At 39.5% G+C, this 20,435-nt stretch overlaps 1 protein-coding gene across 1 annotated transcript in view; it reads left to right on the top strand.

Annotated features, from left to right (window-relative positions):
• Positions 1–17,740, top strand: part of LOC122802434 — a 1,151,271-nt gene extending 1,133,531 nt beyond the window's left edge. Inside the window, exons 5-6 of the mRNA XM_044072051.1 lie at positions 16,391–16,524; positions 17,567–17,740. Of these exons, the coding sequence (XP_043927986.1) occupies positions 16,391–16,524; positions 17,567–17,740 (308 nt within the window). The remainder of the gene's footprint in view (positions 1–16,390; positions 16,525–17,566) is intronic.
• Positions 17,741–20,435: the final 2,695 nt, after the last annotated feature.

Here is a 20,435-nt window from a genome sequence, read left to right as displayed (position 1 = left end):
ACCTTCTCAAAGAAATTAATTGGAATATTCTAAAAAACCTCCAACTAGATGAAGCCCTAGACTACTTTAATTCTACATTCCTAAATACGCTAAACTCTCTAGCTCCACCTACAACAAAAAGAATAAGAGCTAAAACTGCCCCCCCGGCTAACTAAAGAAACAAAGCAAATCATGCATCAAAGAGACAAATCCTGGAAATTGTACCAAAAGAATAAACTCCCTGAAACCCTTCTTCAATACACACAGCTCCATAAACTTGCAAAAAAAAAAACAAATAATCAGAGATAAAAAATCTTATTATACTAAGCTCCAGTCTAATCATAACAAAAATCCCAGGCAGTTCTGGAACTCAGTAAACTCACTTCTTAATCCTGGTACCAAAAATAACCCCTGCCCCAACCCCAGTAAATCTGATCTTGAAATAGCCTCCCTATTTAACTCTTTCTTTATAGAAGAAATAGCAGACCTAACCAAAACGTTTACCAACAACAACCCATCTCTTCTGCACTCTCCCTCGGCTAAACACTCCCCTTCATCCACTGACCCCAGCTTCCCCCCTATGTTTGAACTCAAACCTGTCTCCACTTACTACATAAAAAGACTTCTTACCAAACTAAAACCCTGCTCCAATGCTCCCGACAACATCCCCTCATCTTTCCTAAAACTCGCAGCCGATGGAATCGCACTCCCAATTAACATCTTAATTAACAGATCCATACTAGAATCCTATGTTCCCAAACTCTGGCGTACTGCCTTCATTTTCCCTCTTCACAGAGGAGGCAAAAATATTAATATCTCTAACTTTCGCCCTATTGCTCTCCTATCCCCTAGTTCCAAGATCTTAGAAAAATGTGTCCACAACCAACTAATGCCTTTCCTAACTCAAAACAGTCTTCTCACTCCTACCTAACATGGCTTCTGACCTAGACACAGCACCATAACAGCTCTACTCTCCTTCTTAGAAACAGTCAATCTAGCTGAGAGACTCAGGGAACATAGTATCAACAGTTCTACTAGATCTCTCGAAAGCATTTGATACGGTCTTCCATACCCACCTCCTGAGTCATCTCTCGAATCTGAACCTGTCTCAAAGCACCCTATCCTGGTTCTCAAGTTACCTATCAAACAGATCCCAGGCTGTGAAATGGAGAAAAGGCACCTCACATTTTCTACCCACCCCTACTGGTGTACCTCAGGGATCCATCCTCGGACCAGTGTTGTTCAATGTTTTTATCAGCAATTTCCACTCTGTTATTCCTAATGCAAAAAACCTTCAGTATGCAGATGACTCACCTCTAGTATGCTGTGCCACAAACCTCCCAGAACTTCAAACAAAGACCCAGTCTGCCTTCTCTACTACCGAGATCTGGATGTGTCAAAACCACCTATCTCTCAATGCAAACAAATCAAAAATTCTACTGTTCCCACCCTCAAAATCCTTCTCTTATGACAAAAACTCTTTCCTAATACTTAGCCAAAACAACTCTCATATTAAAATTGTACCCTTTGCCAAACTACTAGGCGTAACTATAGATGAACACCTAAAGTTTGACATTCACATTCAGCAAATAAAAAAAAAACACCAAAAACTAGGCATGTTATATAGAAACAATCACTTCCTCTCCTCTTCTACTAGATAAACACTAGCCTCTACATACCTCCTTCCCTCCCTAATGTATGGTGCCCCTCTGCTAACCAACCTATCCGCGTCTCTCTCTCTTCTAAACCTGAAAACTGTTATAAATAAATTTTCTGAATTTGCCAACAGTGCCAAACATAGTAGCCAGCACTGCATTACCCTCCAGTCTTTAAATTGGCTAGAACTCTCGAAATATCTGCACTACCTACAATTTACCACTGCCCATAGATTAATATTCAACCCAATCAATTACCCTGCACTTTCAAACATCATTCCCCTTTATACCCCTAATAGAACTCTCAGATCTGAACACCAAAATGTAGTTACTATCCATAAACCCAAATGCCCTGCTGGGCAACTTCTTCTCTCATTCTCCCTAGGCAAGAAATGGAATTCTCTCCCAACCTCACTAAGGACTATGCAGAATACTGAAAACTTCAAAAATTCAGCTTCACTCCTACCTGCTGCTATTTAATGAGCTATGCAGGCTACAGTATTAAATGATACACCTGGAATTATTTGCATTTCTCTTTCTATTAATCTCTTCAATTTCATACAAGTAACCACTCTATTACCAGACCCAATAAAACAAATCCCCCAGGTTCCATTCTTGACTGGATCCTAGTCTCCCAATCAGATAAAATCACCATCTCCGGCACCATCCCCAATTCTATTAGCAATCACCTCCCAGCCTTCATTCACCACGCAACCTCCTCCCCTCCACAACAGCATGAATACTTACACACTCAAAACCTTAGCAACTTTGATCCCAAATCTTTCTCAAACCTTCTCAAAGAAATTAATTGGAATATTCTAAAAAACCTCCAACTAGATGAAGCCCTAGACTACTTTAATTCTACATTCCTAAATACGCTAAACTCTCTAGCTCCACCTACAACAAAAAGAATAAGAGCTAAAACTGCCCCCCCGGCTAACTAAAGAAACAAAGCAAATCATGCATCAAAGAGACAAATCCTGGAAATTGTACCAAAAGAATAAACTCCCTGAAACCCTTCTTCAATACACACAGCTCCATAAACTTGCAAAAAAAAAAAAACAAATAATCAGAGATAAAAAATCTTATTGTACTAAGCTCCAGTCTAATCATAACAAAAATCCCAGGCAGTTCTGGAACTAAGTAAACTCATTTCTTAACCCTGGTACCAAAAATAACCCCTGCCCCGACCCCAGTAAATCTGATCTTGAAATAGCCTCCCTATTTAACTCTTTTTTTATAGAAGAAATAGCAGACCTAACCAAAACGTTTACCAACAACAACCCATCTCTTCTGCACTCTCCCTCAGCTAAACACTCCCCCTCATCCACTGACCCCAGCTTCCCCCCTATGTTTGAACTCAAACCTGTCTCCACTTACTACATAAAAAGACTTCTTACCAAACTAAAACCCTGCTCCAATGCTCCCGACAACATCCCCTCATCTTTCCTAAAACTCGCAGCCGATGGAATCGCACTCCCAGTTAACATCTTAATTAACAGATCCATACTAGAATCCTATGTTCCCAAACTCTGGCGTACTGCCTTCATTTTCCCCCTTCATAGAGGAGGCAAAAATATTAACATCTCTAACTTTCGCCCTGTTGCTCTCCTATCCCCTAGTTCCAAGATCTTAGAAAAATGTGTCCACAACCAACTAATGCCTTTCCTAACTCAAAACAGTCTTCTCACTCCTACCTAACATGGCTTCTGACCTGGACACAGCACCATAACAACTCTACTCTCCTTCTTAGAAACAGTCAATCTAGCTGAGAGACTCAGGGAACATAGTATCAACAGTTCTACTAGATCTCTCTAAAGCATTTGATACGGTCTTCCATACCCACCTCCTGAGTCATCTCTCGAATCTGAACCTGTCTCAAAGCACCCTATCCTGGTTCTCAAGTTACCTATCAAACAGATCCCAGGCTGTGAAATGGAGAAAAGGCACCTCACATTTTCTACCCACCCCTACTGGTGTACCTCAGGGATCCATCCTCGGACCAGTGTTGTTCAATGTTTTTATCAGCAATTTCCACTCTGCTATTCCTAATGCAAAAAACCTTCAGTATGCAGATGACTAACCTCTAGTATGCTGTGCCACAAACCTCCCAGAACTTCAAACAAAGACCCAGTCTGCCTTCTCTACTACCGAGATCTGGATGCGTCAAAACCACCTATCTCTCAATGCAAACAAATCAAAAATTCTACTGTTCCCACCCTCAAAATCCTTCTCTTATGACAAAAACTCTTTCCTAATACTTAGCCAAAACAACTCTCATATTAAAATTGTACCCTTTGCCAAACTACTAAGCGTAACTATAGATGAACACCTAAAGTTTGACATTCACATTCAGCAAAATAAAAAAAAAAAAACACCAAAAACTAGGCATGTTATATAGAAACAATCACTTCCTCTCCTCTTCTACTAGACAAACACTAGCCTCTACATACCTCCTTCCCTCCCTAATGTATGGTGCCCCTCTGCTAACCAACCTATCCGCGTCTCTCTCTCTTCTAAACTTGAAAACTGTTATAAATAAATTTTCTGAATTTGCCAACAGTGCCAAACATAGTAGCCAGCACTGCATTACCCTCCAGTCTTTAAATTGGCTAGAACTCTCGAAATATCTGCACTACCTACAATTTACCACTGCCCATAGATTAATATTCAACCCAATCAATTACCCTGCACTTTCAAACATCCTTCCCCTTTATACCCCTAATAGAACTCTCAGATCTGAACACCAAAATGTAGTTACTATCCATAAACCCAAATGCCCTGCTGGGCAACTTCTTCTCTCATTCTCCCTAGACAAGAAATGGAATTCTCTCCCAACCTCACTAAGGACTATGCAGAATACTGAAAACTTCAAAAATTCAGCTTCACTCCTACCTTTCTTCTAAATGGAAATGCAATTGCATCCTACCAACCTAGTCCCTCCTTGATGCAAAAGATCAGACATGGCATCATCCTAGGGCTTTAAGACTTTGACAAACCTGCCTAATCTCATAGCTGATAACTCCCATACGTTATGCTGCTTAATGTAAATATTGTAAAAAGCTTTTCATTTTTCATCTGAAGGCTGTAATACTTTGTTAAATGTAACTGAACTCTGTAATTCACATAATAGCATGTTCTGTGCAAATACTGGGCACATTTTATTTTCTTGATAAGTATCTGTATTGTAATTTCTACTGTATTTCTATAATATGGACCTATTTCCCTGTGCCTCCACTGAAAACGGGCTCCCTGGGCCCAGTGGACTTCTCCGGTAATCAAACTGGAAATAAATAAATAAGTTTTTGGTTGGCCCTCTATAATTAATTCATCCATTTATGAACTAGCTATATACTGCACTATTAAAAATGACTGGATTGCGCAAGTTATCATTGTTATCATGTATGTGGTTTTATTGCATTTCTGTGAAAATTCCTCTATAACATTCTAATTGTGTCTAATTGTGTTCTGTGCACAGAATACATTTGTATATCTCTTAATACAGATACAGACTTTTAATTACTATAATCCAAATGGAGTTTTATTTTTAGCTTACAGTAATAAAGTACTGTTGCAGTTTTATATCAAGTATGTTTTAAGATCCCTTAAATAACAAAACTTACTGATCTGAAGTTGTTTTCATTTGGTATTCAACCTGTGGGTTCGGATCCTTTTGGGTTTGTGAGTAGATTTTTCTAAAAATTTTCCTTAAAATATATTTCTACCTGTCATAGTTATTCTCCCCAACCCTTTATCTGCTTAACCACATGGATCCATTTCCCTTCACAGCTCTTTCTAGCTCTCTTTTTATTTCCTCTTTACTTATTAAAAAAAAAAACTTAAACTAAACTTTGTCTAGTTTTTAGCTACTGTATTTAAAACCTTTTCTGTATTTAAAACTCTTTTCTATTAGTATCCCTTGTTGCCTTTACTATGTCTGATAAGCCAGCTGGGTTTAAAAAGTGTGTGGGCATAAAATTCCTCTGTCTGATGCCCACACAGAGTGCGTTGTTTGCTTAGGGGCTTCTCACCTGGACTCCCCTTGTTCTGTATGTGCTGGTTTCAATCAGCATGAGGTGATTCACAGGATAAATAAACTGATCCTTAAGAGTCTTCTACCTTCTTCCTCCTCTTCTGGTTCTGCATCCACTTCAGGAGCTCAAACCCCCACCAAAAGGCACAAAGAAAAGAAAAGGTCCCCAGACAGAAGTTGTTCATTGCCCTGTTAGCCTTCTCACAAGTCTGCCAAAACTTCGGATCTCAGTGTCAACGAGGAATCTGTCTGGATCTGGTCCCCTAGGTTTTCTCTGGAGCTGGTTACCTCCAGACCTAAGTCGCCACTGTTTCGTTCCCTAGACCAGCCTCCAGGCCTCCTTCTATTGCTTCATCCACCAGGTCCTCCCAGAGCCTTTCTGAACCTGGGGTCAAGAGAATTTTGATGAAATTCCCCAAGACTCGAAGTCAGCTGGGGGTTTTGCCCGCTCCATCCCCTGCTGGATCTGGCAGCCTCCAGCCTGCTTTTGTCCCTATCTCTCCTTCTCCGATCTGACCCCTGGCTTTGGAGTTGTCAGGTCCAAAGATCCTGAGAACCAACATGTTGGAGCTGACAGATGCAGTTACCTGGTCTCCAACAGTTGCCCTGAATACTTCTGGCCTGACAGTTTTGGATCAGGGCGACTCTTGCAGCCATAGCTTAGGTGTTGGGTTTGAGAGTTTGTTGTCAGCTGCAAAGTTTTCAGATCTGTCTCGTCCACTCAAATAGTTTGGCTTCGACTCCCCCCTAGGATCTGGGAGTGGTGGGAACTCATAGGGTTTCTTCACCAACAGCTTCAGATGTGGTGGGGGGGGTCTCTTGGATTCCCATTCACCCTCAATATTTAAGGTGGTGGACAGGGTTCTCTCCATCCCTAGGAGAGATTTGACTCTCTCTCTCGGAGCCCAGTCCCTCCTCAGGAGAGTTTGTGCAAGAGTCATCCTTTTTCTATCCTCCCAGACAGCCTTCCCAGAAGAGCTTCCAGACCTCTTCCCAGTTGAAACACCTTGAGTCTTCTGATACCTTCCCAAAGCATCCCACCGAGGAGCTTCCTCATAAATGTACATGCAAAAGGAGACACATGGATTCCTCTATGGAATGCCTTACTGAGGACACCAGTTTGGAGGAAGGGTCCCCAAGATTCCCACCTGAAGATGTCTTGTGTGAAGATATCATGGAAATTATGTGCCAGAAAGTTGGGTGGTCCATACAAAACCCTATCCCAGATGAGTCAGTGTTCCTGGAAGCCTTTGGGTTAGGCTCATATACATCTTGGGTGTCCCCCTGTGGACTGTCTTATTGATTTAATCTCCCGCAGGGTGTGGAAGGAGCCAGACAGTGTGGAACCCATCCCCAAATGTCCAGAAAAGATCCTTAGCACACCTTCAGATAGGCCACATTGGACTTTCTATAGCAAATACATCCATGAGGCTGATCTTGCATGCAGCAGAGGGTACCTCACGGATGGCCGGTTCAGGCATTGCTGGATGGTGCCATGCCTGAATGTGGCTCTGTGATTTTACAGACCCCTTTAAGCCGTCTTTTACTAATGCTTCCTTTGACAGATCATCTTTGTTTGGTCCCACAGTTAGAGACACACTCTCCCAGAGTGGGAAGAATGGGAAGACATTGTCTACCGTTAAAATCCATTTTGCCACCTGTCAAAGGTCCTTTTTCAGGAGCCAACTTGACAACAAGAAGTTGTGGTTCCAAAGATCTCAAGGTCCTTTCCAGGAATCACCAGGAGAATTTTCCTCCAGAGGCAGATGTGGGAATGGTGCTAATGGCAGATGCCTCCCTCATAGCAGAGGGGGTCCCATGAACCAAGGGTCTCGAGATACCTTCTCGGACAGGCCTAATCAGTGATTCTGAATGATTGCCTGACTGCTCAGCTCTGGAGGCATTCAGGGACATCGTTCTCTACACCCAACAGCCTGGGAAGCCATCACAAACACCGTTGAGTGCTGAACATAGTATCCAGAGGCTATGTTGTTCCCTTTTCCCAAAATCTCCCTCCATCCAAGTCCCTCACTGATATTCCACCCAGTCAGAGGGAGGCTGTGCCATTAGAAATTTCAAAGCTGCTCACAAAAAAGTCATCCAGACCATCCCCCAAGCCCAATTCGGATCAGGTATCTATTCCAGATTCTTTTTAATGCCCAAAAAAATGGGAGACCTCAAACCTATTCTGGGTCTGACAAATCCATTGCCAGTTCAAAGTTCTGAATGGTCACAATTCAGTCCATTCTGCCCTTCCTGCAGAAGGACAACTGGATGTACTTGGTAGACCTTCAGGACACATACTATCACATCAAAATGAACAGGCACTCCAGAATAGTTCTCTGCTTTCAGCTGGGGGCTGATCACTACCAGTTCATAGTACTCCTCTTTGGTCTCACCCACAGATCCCCAGTGTTCACCAAATGTATGTCAGTAGTGGCAGCTTACCTGAGACTGCAAGGATTCCATGTGTTTCCTTATCTGGATAATTAGATCCTCACTACTCCCACCAGGCATTGACTTCCCCAAGCCAGGGACTACTTACTTCAACTAGCCTTGACCTAGGGCATCTCCATCAACCTAAAGAAACTGCATCTATGACCAGTACAGGTGTTAGACTTCATCAGAGCCCATCTGGACACAATGGACTTCCTAGCTGTTCTTCCCCTGGACAGGGTCTCCACCCTCAGACTCTATGTCAAACAGATTATAGATATTCCTATGCCTCCACCGTGTCTTGTTCTAAGAGCGTTGGGCTGCATGGCTGCCACCATAACTTTTGTTCCTATAGCTCATCTCCACATGAGAGTTCTTCAGTGGACACTAGCAGTTCAATGGTCCCTCCTTTCTTATCCTCAAAATTATCCAATCAGACTTTCTTGAGTATGCAAGGAATCTCTTTGCTGGTGGAATCAATCACAGGTTCTAGAGCAAGGTCATCCCTTTATCCTTCCTCCCCCAAAGGCCACGGTGACCACAGATGCCTCCCAGCTTGGGTAGGGGGGTATTTTCTATGTCAGACAGTCCAAGGCACCTGGTCCCCTTTAGAGATCAATTTGCATATAAGTGTCCTGGAGATGAGAGCTGTGTTCCTAGCATTGCAAGTCCTTCATACCTCTCTTCCCTTGGGAACCATTGCAGTTCAGACAGACATGTCTGGTGTTTGGTACATCAGCAAGCAGGGAGGAACCAAGTCTTATCCCTTATGTCCAGATGCCATGAGGTTGTGACAATGGGCGATCTCCTCCAACTGCTTTCTAGTGACAACGCACATTCCAGGAAAGTCAAACGTTCTTGTGGATGGGCTCAGCAGGATAAGTCTGATGCCTCATAAGTGGTCTCTGAATCCTTCATTGGAAAAAAAACAAGTAATCCCTGTGGTATCCCCGAAGTCTCAAAACAACCCACCAAACAAGTATAGTGGGTCCAAAAACAAAACAGTTTATGAAACTTCTCTGTGTGGAAGATTTTCAGTCCATATATCTCTAGTTAATCACTGTATATTAATCAGATCAGACAGTAGTAGTAGAAGTACTTAGTAATTCTGTATTACTTTTGAATACTTAGTAATTCTGTATTACTTTTGAATACTTAGTAATTCTGGACAATTATATTAATATACAGTGATTAACTAGAGATATATGGACTGAAAACTTTCCACACAGAGAAGTTTCATACACTGTTTTAAATCCTTCAGTGGCAGGCATGATCCCCCAGAAATGGGGTGAGCCTTGCTGCGAGCTCTTCGTGTCTCCTTCCAACACCAAATGCAGCAAGTTTTTTGCCCTGATCCCTCCTCAGGGCAGTCACCGAGAGATGCTGTAGTCGATGCTTGGCCCTTCTCGGTCTGCTTTATGCTTACCCCCTTCTTCCTCTCATTACCAAATTTCTTCAGAAAACTCAGAAGTTGAAGAACAAAGTTATCCTCATTGCTCTCTTTTACCCTCAACAAGTGTGGTTTCTCTTCCTTTGGTCTTCCCTAGTACATCCGTCATGGACTCTGGATCCCACTCCAGACCTTCTCTCCCATCCCTCACAAAGTCCTCACCCAGATCTATCCGACCTAAAATTGGCAGCTTGGTTGCTCCTGTCATGAAAGGAGATACTGCCAGCCCAATCATCTGGAATTTTGTAAATAATTATATGCCATTTGTGAATATCAACATGATTCATATGCTTGTGTTACAAATGTATTAGAACTGTATGTCATATAAGATGGTTTGTACAGACGCGTGCTGAAGAGATATTTTGTAAAGTACTGAGCTAAGATGTATCCACAATGTACCCTATTGGATTAGAACAGAAATGTATATACACTATTGTAACTGTTTAGATGTATATATTTAACAATGGAAACTGGAACACAGGAGGTTAATTTCAGAAAAATAGCTGAAAATTTAAATTACTTTATGACAGCCAGAAACAGGATGTCTATATTAGGGAGCTCTCTGTGTTGCCTTGAAAGAGAAATAATTGCTAGGTTTGAGATGTGAAAATGTTTATTGTTTTATAACTTCCAGTATCTGCCTTAGATCTAAGAGAAGTTTATGTATGTTTTACAGATAGATGCTAAATGCTACCAGCTGGCATCAATGGTTGTTTTTGAGCCTGGGAACTGAAGTCAGATGACAAGAAATGATGTCATTCTGCAAGTATCCCAGCAGTAATATTTGGGATATTAATTTAAAAACTCTCTGAGAGAGAGATTGAGCATTTTGTATTTTGTCTTTGACCTGACAAGAACATCAAGTCACCATATCTGCCTTGCTCTGTAAGTAAGTTAACTAGGGTACAGTAATTTCTCTTAGATACAGTCAAGAATATAGTGAAGTATAGCTTTGATGTTTTCTTTATTTATTTGAGACTGTCCTGCAATGTTGTTTTAAATATTTTCTGTGATTTTGAACTCTTGATGTAACTGTGATTATTTACTGAGTATTTTCTTATTCTTTTATTATTTATTATTAAATATATTTAAACTTTTCATTGTGGCTAATATTTGTGAGACATATTTCAGTTCTGAGAGTAGTTGCATATTTAATTGGTGACACTGTGGTCCACCCCTAATAGCTTTGCTCTTGGTCAAACTACCATTTTTATTGATAGAAACATTACACAGTAAGATTGGACACCCTTTGTTAAGGCCCTTAAAGTAGCTGATAAGGAAGTGGCTGGTGGCAGTGATAACTACCTTATAGTCTGGGCAGAAGGGGGCATAGCTAGTAAACCTGGGCCAGCTTTCCCCAGGTGTGTGTGTGTGTGTGTGTGTGTGTATGTGTGTATAAATCAAACCTCAAAGTGAGTGTGTGTCAGCTACTCAGACAGGGAAACAAAGCACTGGTTGGACAGAGAGGTGCTGGAGGTCTTGGCTTGGCCACTCAGCTGGGATCTCAAATCTATAGCTGTGCCAGTGGGGAGTCTTATTGTGGATCTGGAGAAAGAGGGAGAACCAAGCCCCAGATTGACTGTGGTCTCTGTGTGCTCCTAAGGAAAATTGCACTTGATGCAGAGAGCTGCATCTGGAAATACTGTGTGTGTAGTTGTCATCCTCCCAGTGTACGTCCTCCACTGGTGCTAGTGGTGAGGATTGAGGCTCCTTGCTTACTGGGCCAGTGTTGGGATGTCTCAGCTCCAATTACAGTGGTGGCTAGAAATCTTGGGATTTCTTCCCCAGTTAGAGAAATTTTAGTAGCAGCACATAAACATTCCACCAGGAAAGAATATAACAGCAAGTGGAAGAGACTTTCTATTTGGGCCCACCAAAACCAACTGGATCCTTTTACGGCTCCCATTCCAGCTGTGTTAAATTTTTTAACATCCACTTTTCCTAATGGAGCTAGCTTTTCCACTGTCAAGGTACAACTAGCAGCTATCTCAAACTTTCATATTGGGGAAAATTTATTACCTTTGGCATCCTCCAAGTTGTGCAAAACTCTCCTCAAGGGCACCTTTCTTCTTCATCCACCCATTAAGGATCCCTCTCCCCTTGAGACCTTACCATGGTGTTATAAGCATTGGTTGCGTCTCCTTTTGAACCAGCATCCAAGGCTGATTTGAAGTTTTTGTCATGGAAGACTGCTTTTTTAGTAGCCATCACTTCAGCTAAAAGAGTGTCTAAACTTCAAGCGTTATCTATCAAGCCTCCTTATTTGGTCTTTCACAAAGATAGAGTTACATTGCGCACCAATCCTTCCTTCCTCCTCAAGGTTGCTTCTGAGGCTAATATTAACCAGGTTGTCAATCCTACAGTGTTCTTCCCTTATTTCCAAAACAAAGGAGAATATGAACTCCATATGCTGGATGTGCATAGACAATTAAGTTTTTATTTGGATAACACTAAACACTTCAGAAAGTATAACCAGCATTTTGTTTCATACTCCAAGACTAAATTTGGGAAACCAATTTCCAAAGTTTCACTGGAAAATTGGATTACAAGCTGTATTTCTCTGGTTTACTCTAGTAGAGGGATTCCTTTGCTGCTACCCATCAAAGCTCATTCCACTAGGTCAGTATCCACTTCTGCGGCCTTCTGGTGTAGAGTGCCCATTGATGATATTTGTGCTGCAACTACTTGGTCAAAATCACATACCTTTAAATCTCACTCCAAAATTGGACATTATTTCCAGAAACATAGCTTCCTTTGGTTCTGCTGTGCTTTGGAATATCCTTTCATAAGGACCTCCCAAGATTTATGTAGCTGGGGACTCTGTCACACAGGTTGAAGACCAAATGAAAACAACAACTTCAGATTTTGAAGTTATGTACTTACCATAACATTCCATCTGAGTTGTTGCTTTTTCATTTGGTCTTCAACCTTCCCTCCTTCCATCCCCCTTCCAAATTATTTCTTTCTGGAGACCTGACAGATGTTGCTGTTTTGGTCACTCTTGTGTCTGTGTAGAGCTCCTGAAGTATGCTTGTTCCATTCTATTCAGGGACATATGCTTTCCTCGTTTTATATACATACACACACACATATATATATATATATATATATATATATATATATATATATATATATATATATATATATATATGTATACATACATGGGTCTACTGCTTTTAATCGAATACCACTTATTCGAAAAAGAACAGTAGACCGCTCATTACGCAAAAGAAAGTGCACTTATTCAAAAGTGCACTTTTGCAAAACTCGGTTCAACGAACTGGTAAAAAGATTAAAAAAAACAGAAAACACTTACTATCATTACATTGAGGGGGGCTTTGCCCACTACCCCCCCCTACTTAAATATACCAACTCCGAGATTGCACTACAGTGGGGAACAGGTAAATTCCCTATTCCCCACTATAGTGTGCCTCGGCGATTCAGTTTCCCTGAACGGTTCGTTGAACCTTGCTTCGCGGAAGTGCACTTTCTCTTAAGTGCACTTTCGCGTAACCGAGGGTCCACTGTTCATTTTCAAACAAGTGGATTTTCAGTCTTTTACAGTAGACCCATATATATATATATATATATATATATATATATATAAATAGAGAGAGATAGATATAGGCATAGACATATTCCATACTTGCCTTGTGAGCAGCAAACTCGAGCTGCGGGATGAAGGGAGAGCAGAGCATTATGGGTAGGGGAGGAGCTCAGGTTTTTCGGATCCTAGAACTACAGTATTTGACCAAGACAGATCTGATATTGGATCTGAACCCACAGATTGAAGACCAAATGAAAAAGCAATAACTCAGATGGAACATTATGGTAAGTACATAACTTCTGTTTTTCTGAAGTCGACAGAGAGTTGTATTAGCAAAAAAATAGCAACAAAATGGGGCTGAAAATGGTAATACAGCAGGAAACTGAATGAACAGATTTTCAGCATACCAAGATGAATTACATTTTTTTTGAAAATTTGCAAAGCATATTAAACTTGCTAAAATTTGAAACAACACAGTGAAACAAGGACTATTGATTTGGACTTCACAAGTACAGTAATCTTGCATCAACTTCATTTTCTGTTTCATAAATATTAAACTGATCAGTGCCCTTTATTGCAATTAAATTGATACTTGTGAAATAGATGCTGGTATGATGACTAATGTGTTTACAGCGGTGAGTAGACATCACAAAGTGTGTGCTCTCTGCTCTTTAAATGCATACATTTTACATTTTTCTAGGCAAGCAGTTTGGTAGCACAAAGTATAGTATTTTGTGTGTCTTATGTAAGCAATAAGGCTCAAAAGAGCAAAAATATTTCTCTGTAACATCCACCCCCTGGCTGGCATTATTACATGTAGAAAATGAGCTGTTCATTAAGTTCTTTTGTATTTTTTTTATTATTCATTTTTATACATTTTTTACATTTTTGACGTAAATTAGTTCCTTCAACTAATGTTTTAAATCTGATATAGAGTATGTAATGTGTGCTGGAGGATGTCTTTTGCATTCAAATCATAAGTGTTTAATAATGTACACACGCACACACTTACATATACGTGTGTGTGTGTGTGTGTGTGTGTGTGTGTGTGTATATATATATATATATATATATATATATATATATATATATATATATAGATATGTTTTATAAGTTTATATATTTTCCTACAATTTACCTGATTTCAGGGATCAAGCCTCCTTTCATCTGCATCTTTGGCAACCTAACCACTGCTTTTATGTGGCTCTCCTCAAGCCTCACAACAGTTAGGGCATGGGAAACATAACCCTAAAGCACTGAAAACTAACGGGGTCATATCATTAATAGGATATAACTCCATTAGCTTAGGCTGCAGCAACAGTGATCTATTAGAACAACTACAGTTATGTTACCTTACATAATTGTACTTTCCTTGTCATTATTTCTTGATGGTTTCACGATATTAGATGTGTAGATTTAATTATTCCACAGTTGCTTAATTTTAGTTAGCTTATGTAGTTGCAGATGCTTGACAGTAGTATAATTATAATTGCACAATAAAATAATAGTACAAATGGTGACAGGAAAACATCGCAAACAGTTCATGCTTCATGGTGTCAAAGAGGTAACAGTGTATGTCTTGTTTTTGCATTAGTATCAGTGCAAATTTTCTGTCAATGCCAAATTTTAAAGTTAACTAAATATACATTTTTCATATTCCTGTCAGTTGCTCCTTTTCACATTTTGTAGTTGAGTTTTTTTTCCACTGTTTATTAAAATATGAAGATGTGCTTCTACATTTTCTTGTTTTATTATTTATTATTGATTCCCTTTTCCTGAAGATAAAATCAGAAAATGTGTTTATAACCATTTATCTAAGTATATGTAGGCTCTGAATTCTAACATCCAAAGCAGTCTTGCTATTAAGGTCTAATCTATCTGTTGAATAAGCTTTTTAAAATGTCAGAAGTAGCTTGTCAGTATCCATCTGGTTTCTTCTGAATATCAGTTGTATTCTTCCCACTCTTTCCTGTATACAAATGTAGTGTTTTATTTATTACAGCAGCATCATTCGCTATCACATTGATCCATGGAGAACCATTCCAATGAATCCCAATAGTTTAAAAGTGCTTCATTGATATTACTTTTAGTGAACATCAGAGAAGAGTTATTTCTGCTGGTGGCAAGCCACCCTTCACTACCCATGTGGGAGACACCTCCACTCCCCCAAAGCTTACACATACCTACTTTGAGGTTCCTTAACAGTGGAGAAAAATGAAAGCTCCACTCTCACTGTAAGTTAGTTTAGTAAGCTGACCCAATCAATTGGATTTCACTGAAACAGCTGTCAATAAATTGACATGCTCATCATTCTTTTATTTCTTTCTGAAATGCACTATGAGCCAAACAGAGATCAAGAAACAATCAATCTTTCACTACTCATAAACCAGATTGCATGGGATAATTGTTTGTTGTCTCATGGCTAGGATTCCTATAAAACCAGATGCTTTGAGACTTTTGCACCCTTAACATCTGTATGTAAAGTGGAAACATAACATCTGTCTTTGAAGCAAATCTCCTTATTTTCAGGGGCATTTCAAGTTGCTCTCGATGAAGAAGTTGTAGCCTACTGCACTGTATTGCCCATATAATGTACCTTTCAGACCTAGTAGTTATAACAAGCAGTATATACTTAGCCAAAAGTTACCACAAGTCAAAAAGAGAAATTTGTTATCTTTGGAGATTAACAACATGACATGTCCCTTACTTCTTTCTTGCACATATCAACATTCCAGCTTTATGAAAAGGGGATCAGTTGTTTGACTGTATGTAGTAACATATTATTTCAGATTTCATGGGTATGGTAAGGCTGAACAGGGATAGAGAGACATTATTGGTGTTGCACTCCTGTTAAAAAATGGGTATTTATCTGGGAATGTAGGCTTGATAGTTTTTACTGTGAGCTATTAACCAGGTTCATTCTGTGGTTCTGTATTTGATTGTGTCATGTTTCACTTGGGTACAGTGTGATACTAACAAGTTTATTAACAAGGCAGTGTTGGCTTAGCAGGATAATATACAAATAAAAAAATAACATATTTTTCTACCTTCCTGACATTTTGATTAAAAGTAGACTATACCTAATACATTTGCTGCATAGCTGTTTTTAACTTTAATATAGAAGGTGTGTCACAAAAAGTACTATATTAACAACCTGTGTACTTTTAATGCTTGTCCTAAACAAGGAAATGCAGGTACTATATAAAAATAATCTGACAAAGAAGTTACTTTAATGAAGTTCAAGGTGGCTGTCATATTCTTTACAAAGTTCTCAATCTGTTATTTTCCAGATGTAACAACGATTAATACTTACGGAATTACAGAAGCACCAGAATTAGGACATGAACATTTGAAAGTACAGCATGAATCTACTGATGAATCAAAAAGTGACATACCAATACTGTCTGCCACCTCATGTTCTAAGGTTTGATAAATTATTATAAACTTGGTTGAAAGGAGTTTGTCATACTGGTGTCTCAGTACTGCAAACACTGGTGAAATTCAAGTATGGATAGCATAAAGATAAACAGTTCTGCAGGGTTGTAAGAAGCAGCAAGACATGGATTAACAAGGATTTGGATCTTATTATTTAGATGTGATAATAGGCAGTCTAGATGGCCAACTGGCCCTTAATGCACAAAAAATAAAATGCAGTCTTCTTTAAGTCGTCCACTTTTAGGCAGGGATTTCAAAATTCGGAACAGCAGCAATCATCCATACTGAAGCCAGCGTTAAGGACAAATAGCTACCTTCATGGTGCTTACCTGTCATTTGCAGTCAGGTCTTGGCTAATTCTCTATCACTGCAGCCCCCTCAACTGTGGTCATTTTTCATTGACTTATCTGATATGTGATCATGTCTTGCCAACCCATATTACCTATGATTATATGTAACTGCCCCAACTTATTTACGATCGTATCTCTTATTACTAATTTTGTAGTGGCCATACCTTACCTAACCTATCATTACAGTGGTCATATGCCAAGACCCCATTTTAGCATTTTTTTTTACTTGATACACCCACCAGTGCTCTATCCCATCACAGCTGTGGTCATGTCTCACCATCAGATCACTCTTACATAACCAGAGTGGTACTTCCAGACTAAAGGCTGTACAGTGATTTGCCACATCCTCTCTGTTTTACAGGTATGCTTTATTGAGTATCTTCATCCAGTAAGGGCAAAAAGAATGGCTTAATGATAAGTGAGTGAGTGGCTAAAAGGGTTGCTATCTGAAGTGTGTTTAAGTTATCATCCTGCTTTTCATAGAAATTAATGATGCTTCACCAGACAATGTATAGCAAAAGCAGGTAATGTCTTTCCAGAGGGGCAAATAATCTTGGAATCCTACTGTTCAAAGTATACCTTAACTGCTGTACTTTTCACTTGCACTGTGCAAATATTTTAATAGAGAAAAGATAAAACTACTATATTTTGATTCTAGGTCTCTGATTTTCCACCCTTTAGTTTGAAGATATTCTTTATCAGAATATATCTGGAGAAGAATTTCAGATTGATGTTGGTCTTCCTGCCATTCTTTCCTACAGAGCTGAATCTGGACAGAGCTCCAAAGACTTTCATGTTGTAAGTGAAGAAATAAATGACTCTATTCTCTTATCATGGTCTACTGCGAAACATTAACAATGTTGTTGCTTTCTTGGTACTCAGTATAAGACCCTGCAACAATTTCCTTATTTGTGAGTCATTTTTAATTGTATAAATTGTCTCTCTACAGAAGGTAAGGGATAATAATGTACAGTGGCTGATTAAATAATACCATTTCTTTTTACATTGCACAGAAATTATCTGGCAGGAACAGGCATGCCATTCAAGCCCACATGCAGGACCCAGTCAGTTTTCTATTGCCACAGTAAGAGAGGGATCTGTTAGGAGACTGCTCTTTTCCTCTGGTTTACTTCAGCTACTGAGCTCAGATAAGAAATGCTTTTGGGTTTTTGTTCCTCCCTCTGCCTTTTTCTGCTTGTGACTGAAATGTGTATTCTGCTGAATTGCTTATTTTGTTTTTTTTTTTTGTTTGTTTGTTTTTTCTTGTTGGAAAATTGCATGTACTTTAATTTTATTTCTTTCAGTTTGAGCTACACTGTTTATTTTAAGCTGATTATGGGTTTCTGTGGGGTTTTAACCCTATTAATGTATTTATGAGCATTAGTGAATGCTTAACTGATTTTTTTTTTTTTTAAATCGGATGTTCAAAAAAGCACCTTGCCTTACTGGCATATTGGTAGTAGTGCCCTGCTACTCTACTTCTGGTAGTCTATCAAAGTTTTATAAGGTCATTTTAGTGCAGTTCCTCTCATTGCCTCATGCTGCCAGAACTACAAGTAATTTCTGGCTGTTATTTACGTTGGTTAAAAGCTTCTTTTGAAAGTTTTGACAGGAATACTTGCTGTTTTTGCAGTCCCCCATGGGCTATGATTCTTTGAGATAATTAAGTAGACTTGCAACATTTTAAATGATTTTTCATTTAAAGTGTGCTTTTGGTGCCATTTTGTTTGTTAAACAGTTCTGACAGAAATTTTTCATAAGTTTATATTTAATTCCTAGTCTAATGCTATTTGGGGTTGTTTCTATATTTGTAAGGCTAAAACTAACCTTTATTTATTAAAATTAGAGTTCTTTATGATTTGTATTTTGTGCTTTATGCTTGACTGATGAAATTGCTGTCTTTTTTTCTCAGAATCATATTCACTATTGTATCTCTGTAGAAATAGAATTCAGATTGCTATTTATAGGAAGAAGAGTGGGATTTGTCCATTTTGTATGGAGTTGACCATGCAACCAATATTTGGTATTGATCTGGCATATTTTTGTCCCCTCACTTGATGGATTTAGAGACTGTGCCCCCCTTCTTCCAAACCATCTACCCTTTGTGCACCTAAAAAAACATAAAATGAATTAAAAAAATATGCATCAGCCTATGGCTTATGACTCCCCAGTAGCCTCAGCCTTCTGCAGACTATTGGACCCTTCTTCTATTACCCCCAGGTCCCCCTCATGTGATGTTAGAACTGCAGTTGTGTGTGACACTGCAGTCAGACACAGCTTCTTTGGCTGTACCATTGCATGCTTCAGGTATGAGAATATCAAACCTATTAGGTGCAAGGAAAGTCAGGAGTGAATCCAATGCCAGTAATTATATGTCTCCTTATGAGGATTTTCTCACTAGAGTAATGCATGCTAAGAAGAAACAGAAGACTCACCATGTGGTAGCAAAGCAGTCTCTGATTGTTTTTCCACCTGAGATGGTGGCTATGGCTATATCCACTGTTTAGGCAGTTGATTACAGGGTGCATCCTCAGTTTATGAGTAACACTGGTGCTTCCACCTCTGATCAATCATCTAAAGATCCTGATTTTGAAGGGGATCTGGTGTCTGAGGTTTCAGGCCTGTCAAGGTTGGATCATTCGGTGTACTCTGATGGCGAACAAGTTCAGGAACCCAAATGCTGACTAGATTTATTCAGTTGGGAGCAATCCTCAGCTGCCTCCAAGTTCAGCAGAGTTTATGATCTTTTGGAGGCTCCAGACATGGAAACGTTTCCTCCATTGATCCCAGCATTGGAAGATGTTTTTAAGAAAATGTGTAATTCTTCTCTGCACATTGAGACCATGCCTAAAAAAGTGTTTAAGAAATTCAGGGTATGCTCGGCCATGCCTGGCTTCCAAACTGCTTTGTCTATGGACCCTGCTTAGGTTACCCCAGTGACAACTTCTAAAAAAAGGACTTTGCTGTCTTCAAATCCTGCTGCTTCAGATAAACTAGACAAATGGCTAGAATCGCAAGGAAAGAATCTGTCTCAGTCCAACATGGTGGCTTTTAAGGTGTTTAACTACCAGTCCTTTATGTAGAAGTTTGTGTTGAGATGTGTGTGTATATATATCTTAGATGAGTTTACTGCTTCATTACATGCAGAGCAAAAGGTCCATCTCAAAGATATTGTTGCCAATGTTTCACAGGTGTCAAAACATGCTTTAAAGAGTGCCTTGGAGAAGGTTGTTACTATTGCTAGAAGTGCAGCATTGTCAGTGGTGATCAGGAGGAATGCCTGATTGCACAGGCAGAACGTTTCTGATAAGTTAAAAAAATTAGATTTTTTTAATGCTGCACTTAAGTATGATTGTGTGTTTGGTACAGTAACTAATCATGTTCTTAAACACTGGGATTACAGTGGTAAACTCATGCAAGGGGTGTCTAAAATGTTTCACATTCTCAGACTTCTCTCCTTTAAGCAGGATAATTTTCACTGGCCTTCCAAACAGAAGTCCCAGCCAAACAAAAACAAAGGCAATAAAAGGAAATGGCTGGATGAGAACCC

Source organism: Protopterus annectens, chromosome 5.part0 (assembly GCF_019279795.1).
Source record: "Protopterus annectens isolate FY-2018-M chromosome 5.part0, PAN1.0, whole genome shotgun sequence".
Classification (NCBI taxonomy): Eukaryota; Metazoa; Chordata; order Ceratodontiformes; family Protopteridae; genus Protopterus; species Protopterus annectens.
The sequence above is the reverse complement of the archived record's forward strand: the minus strand, read 5'-3'. Positions and strand labels throughout refer to the sequence as shown.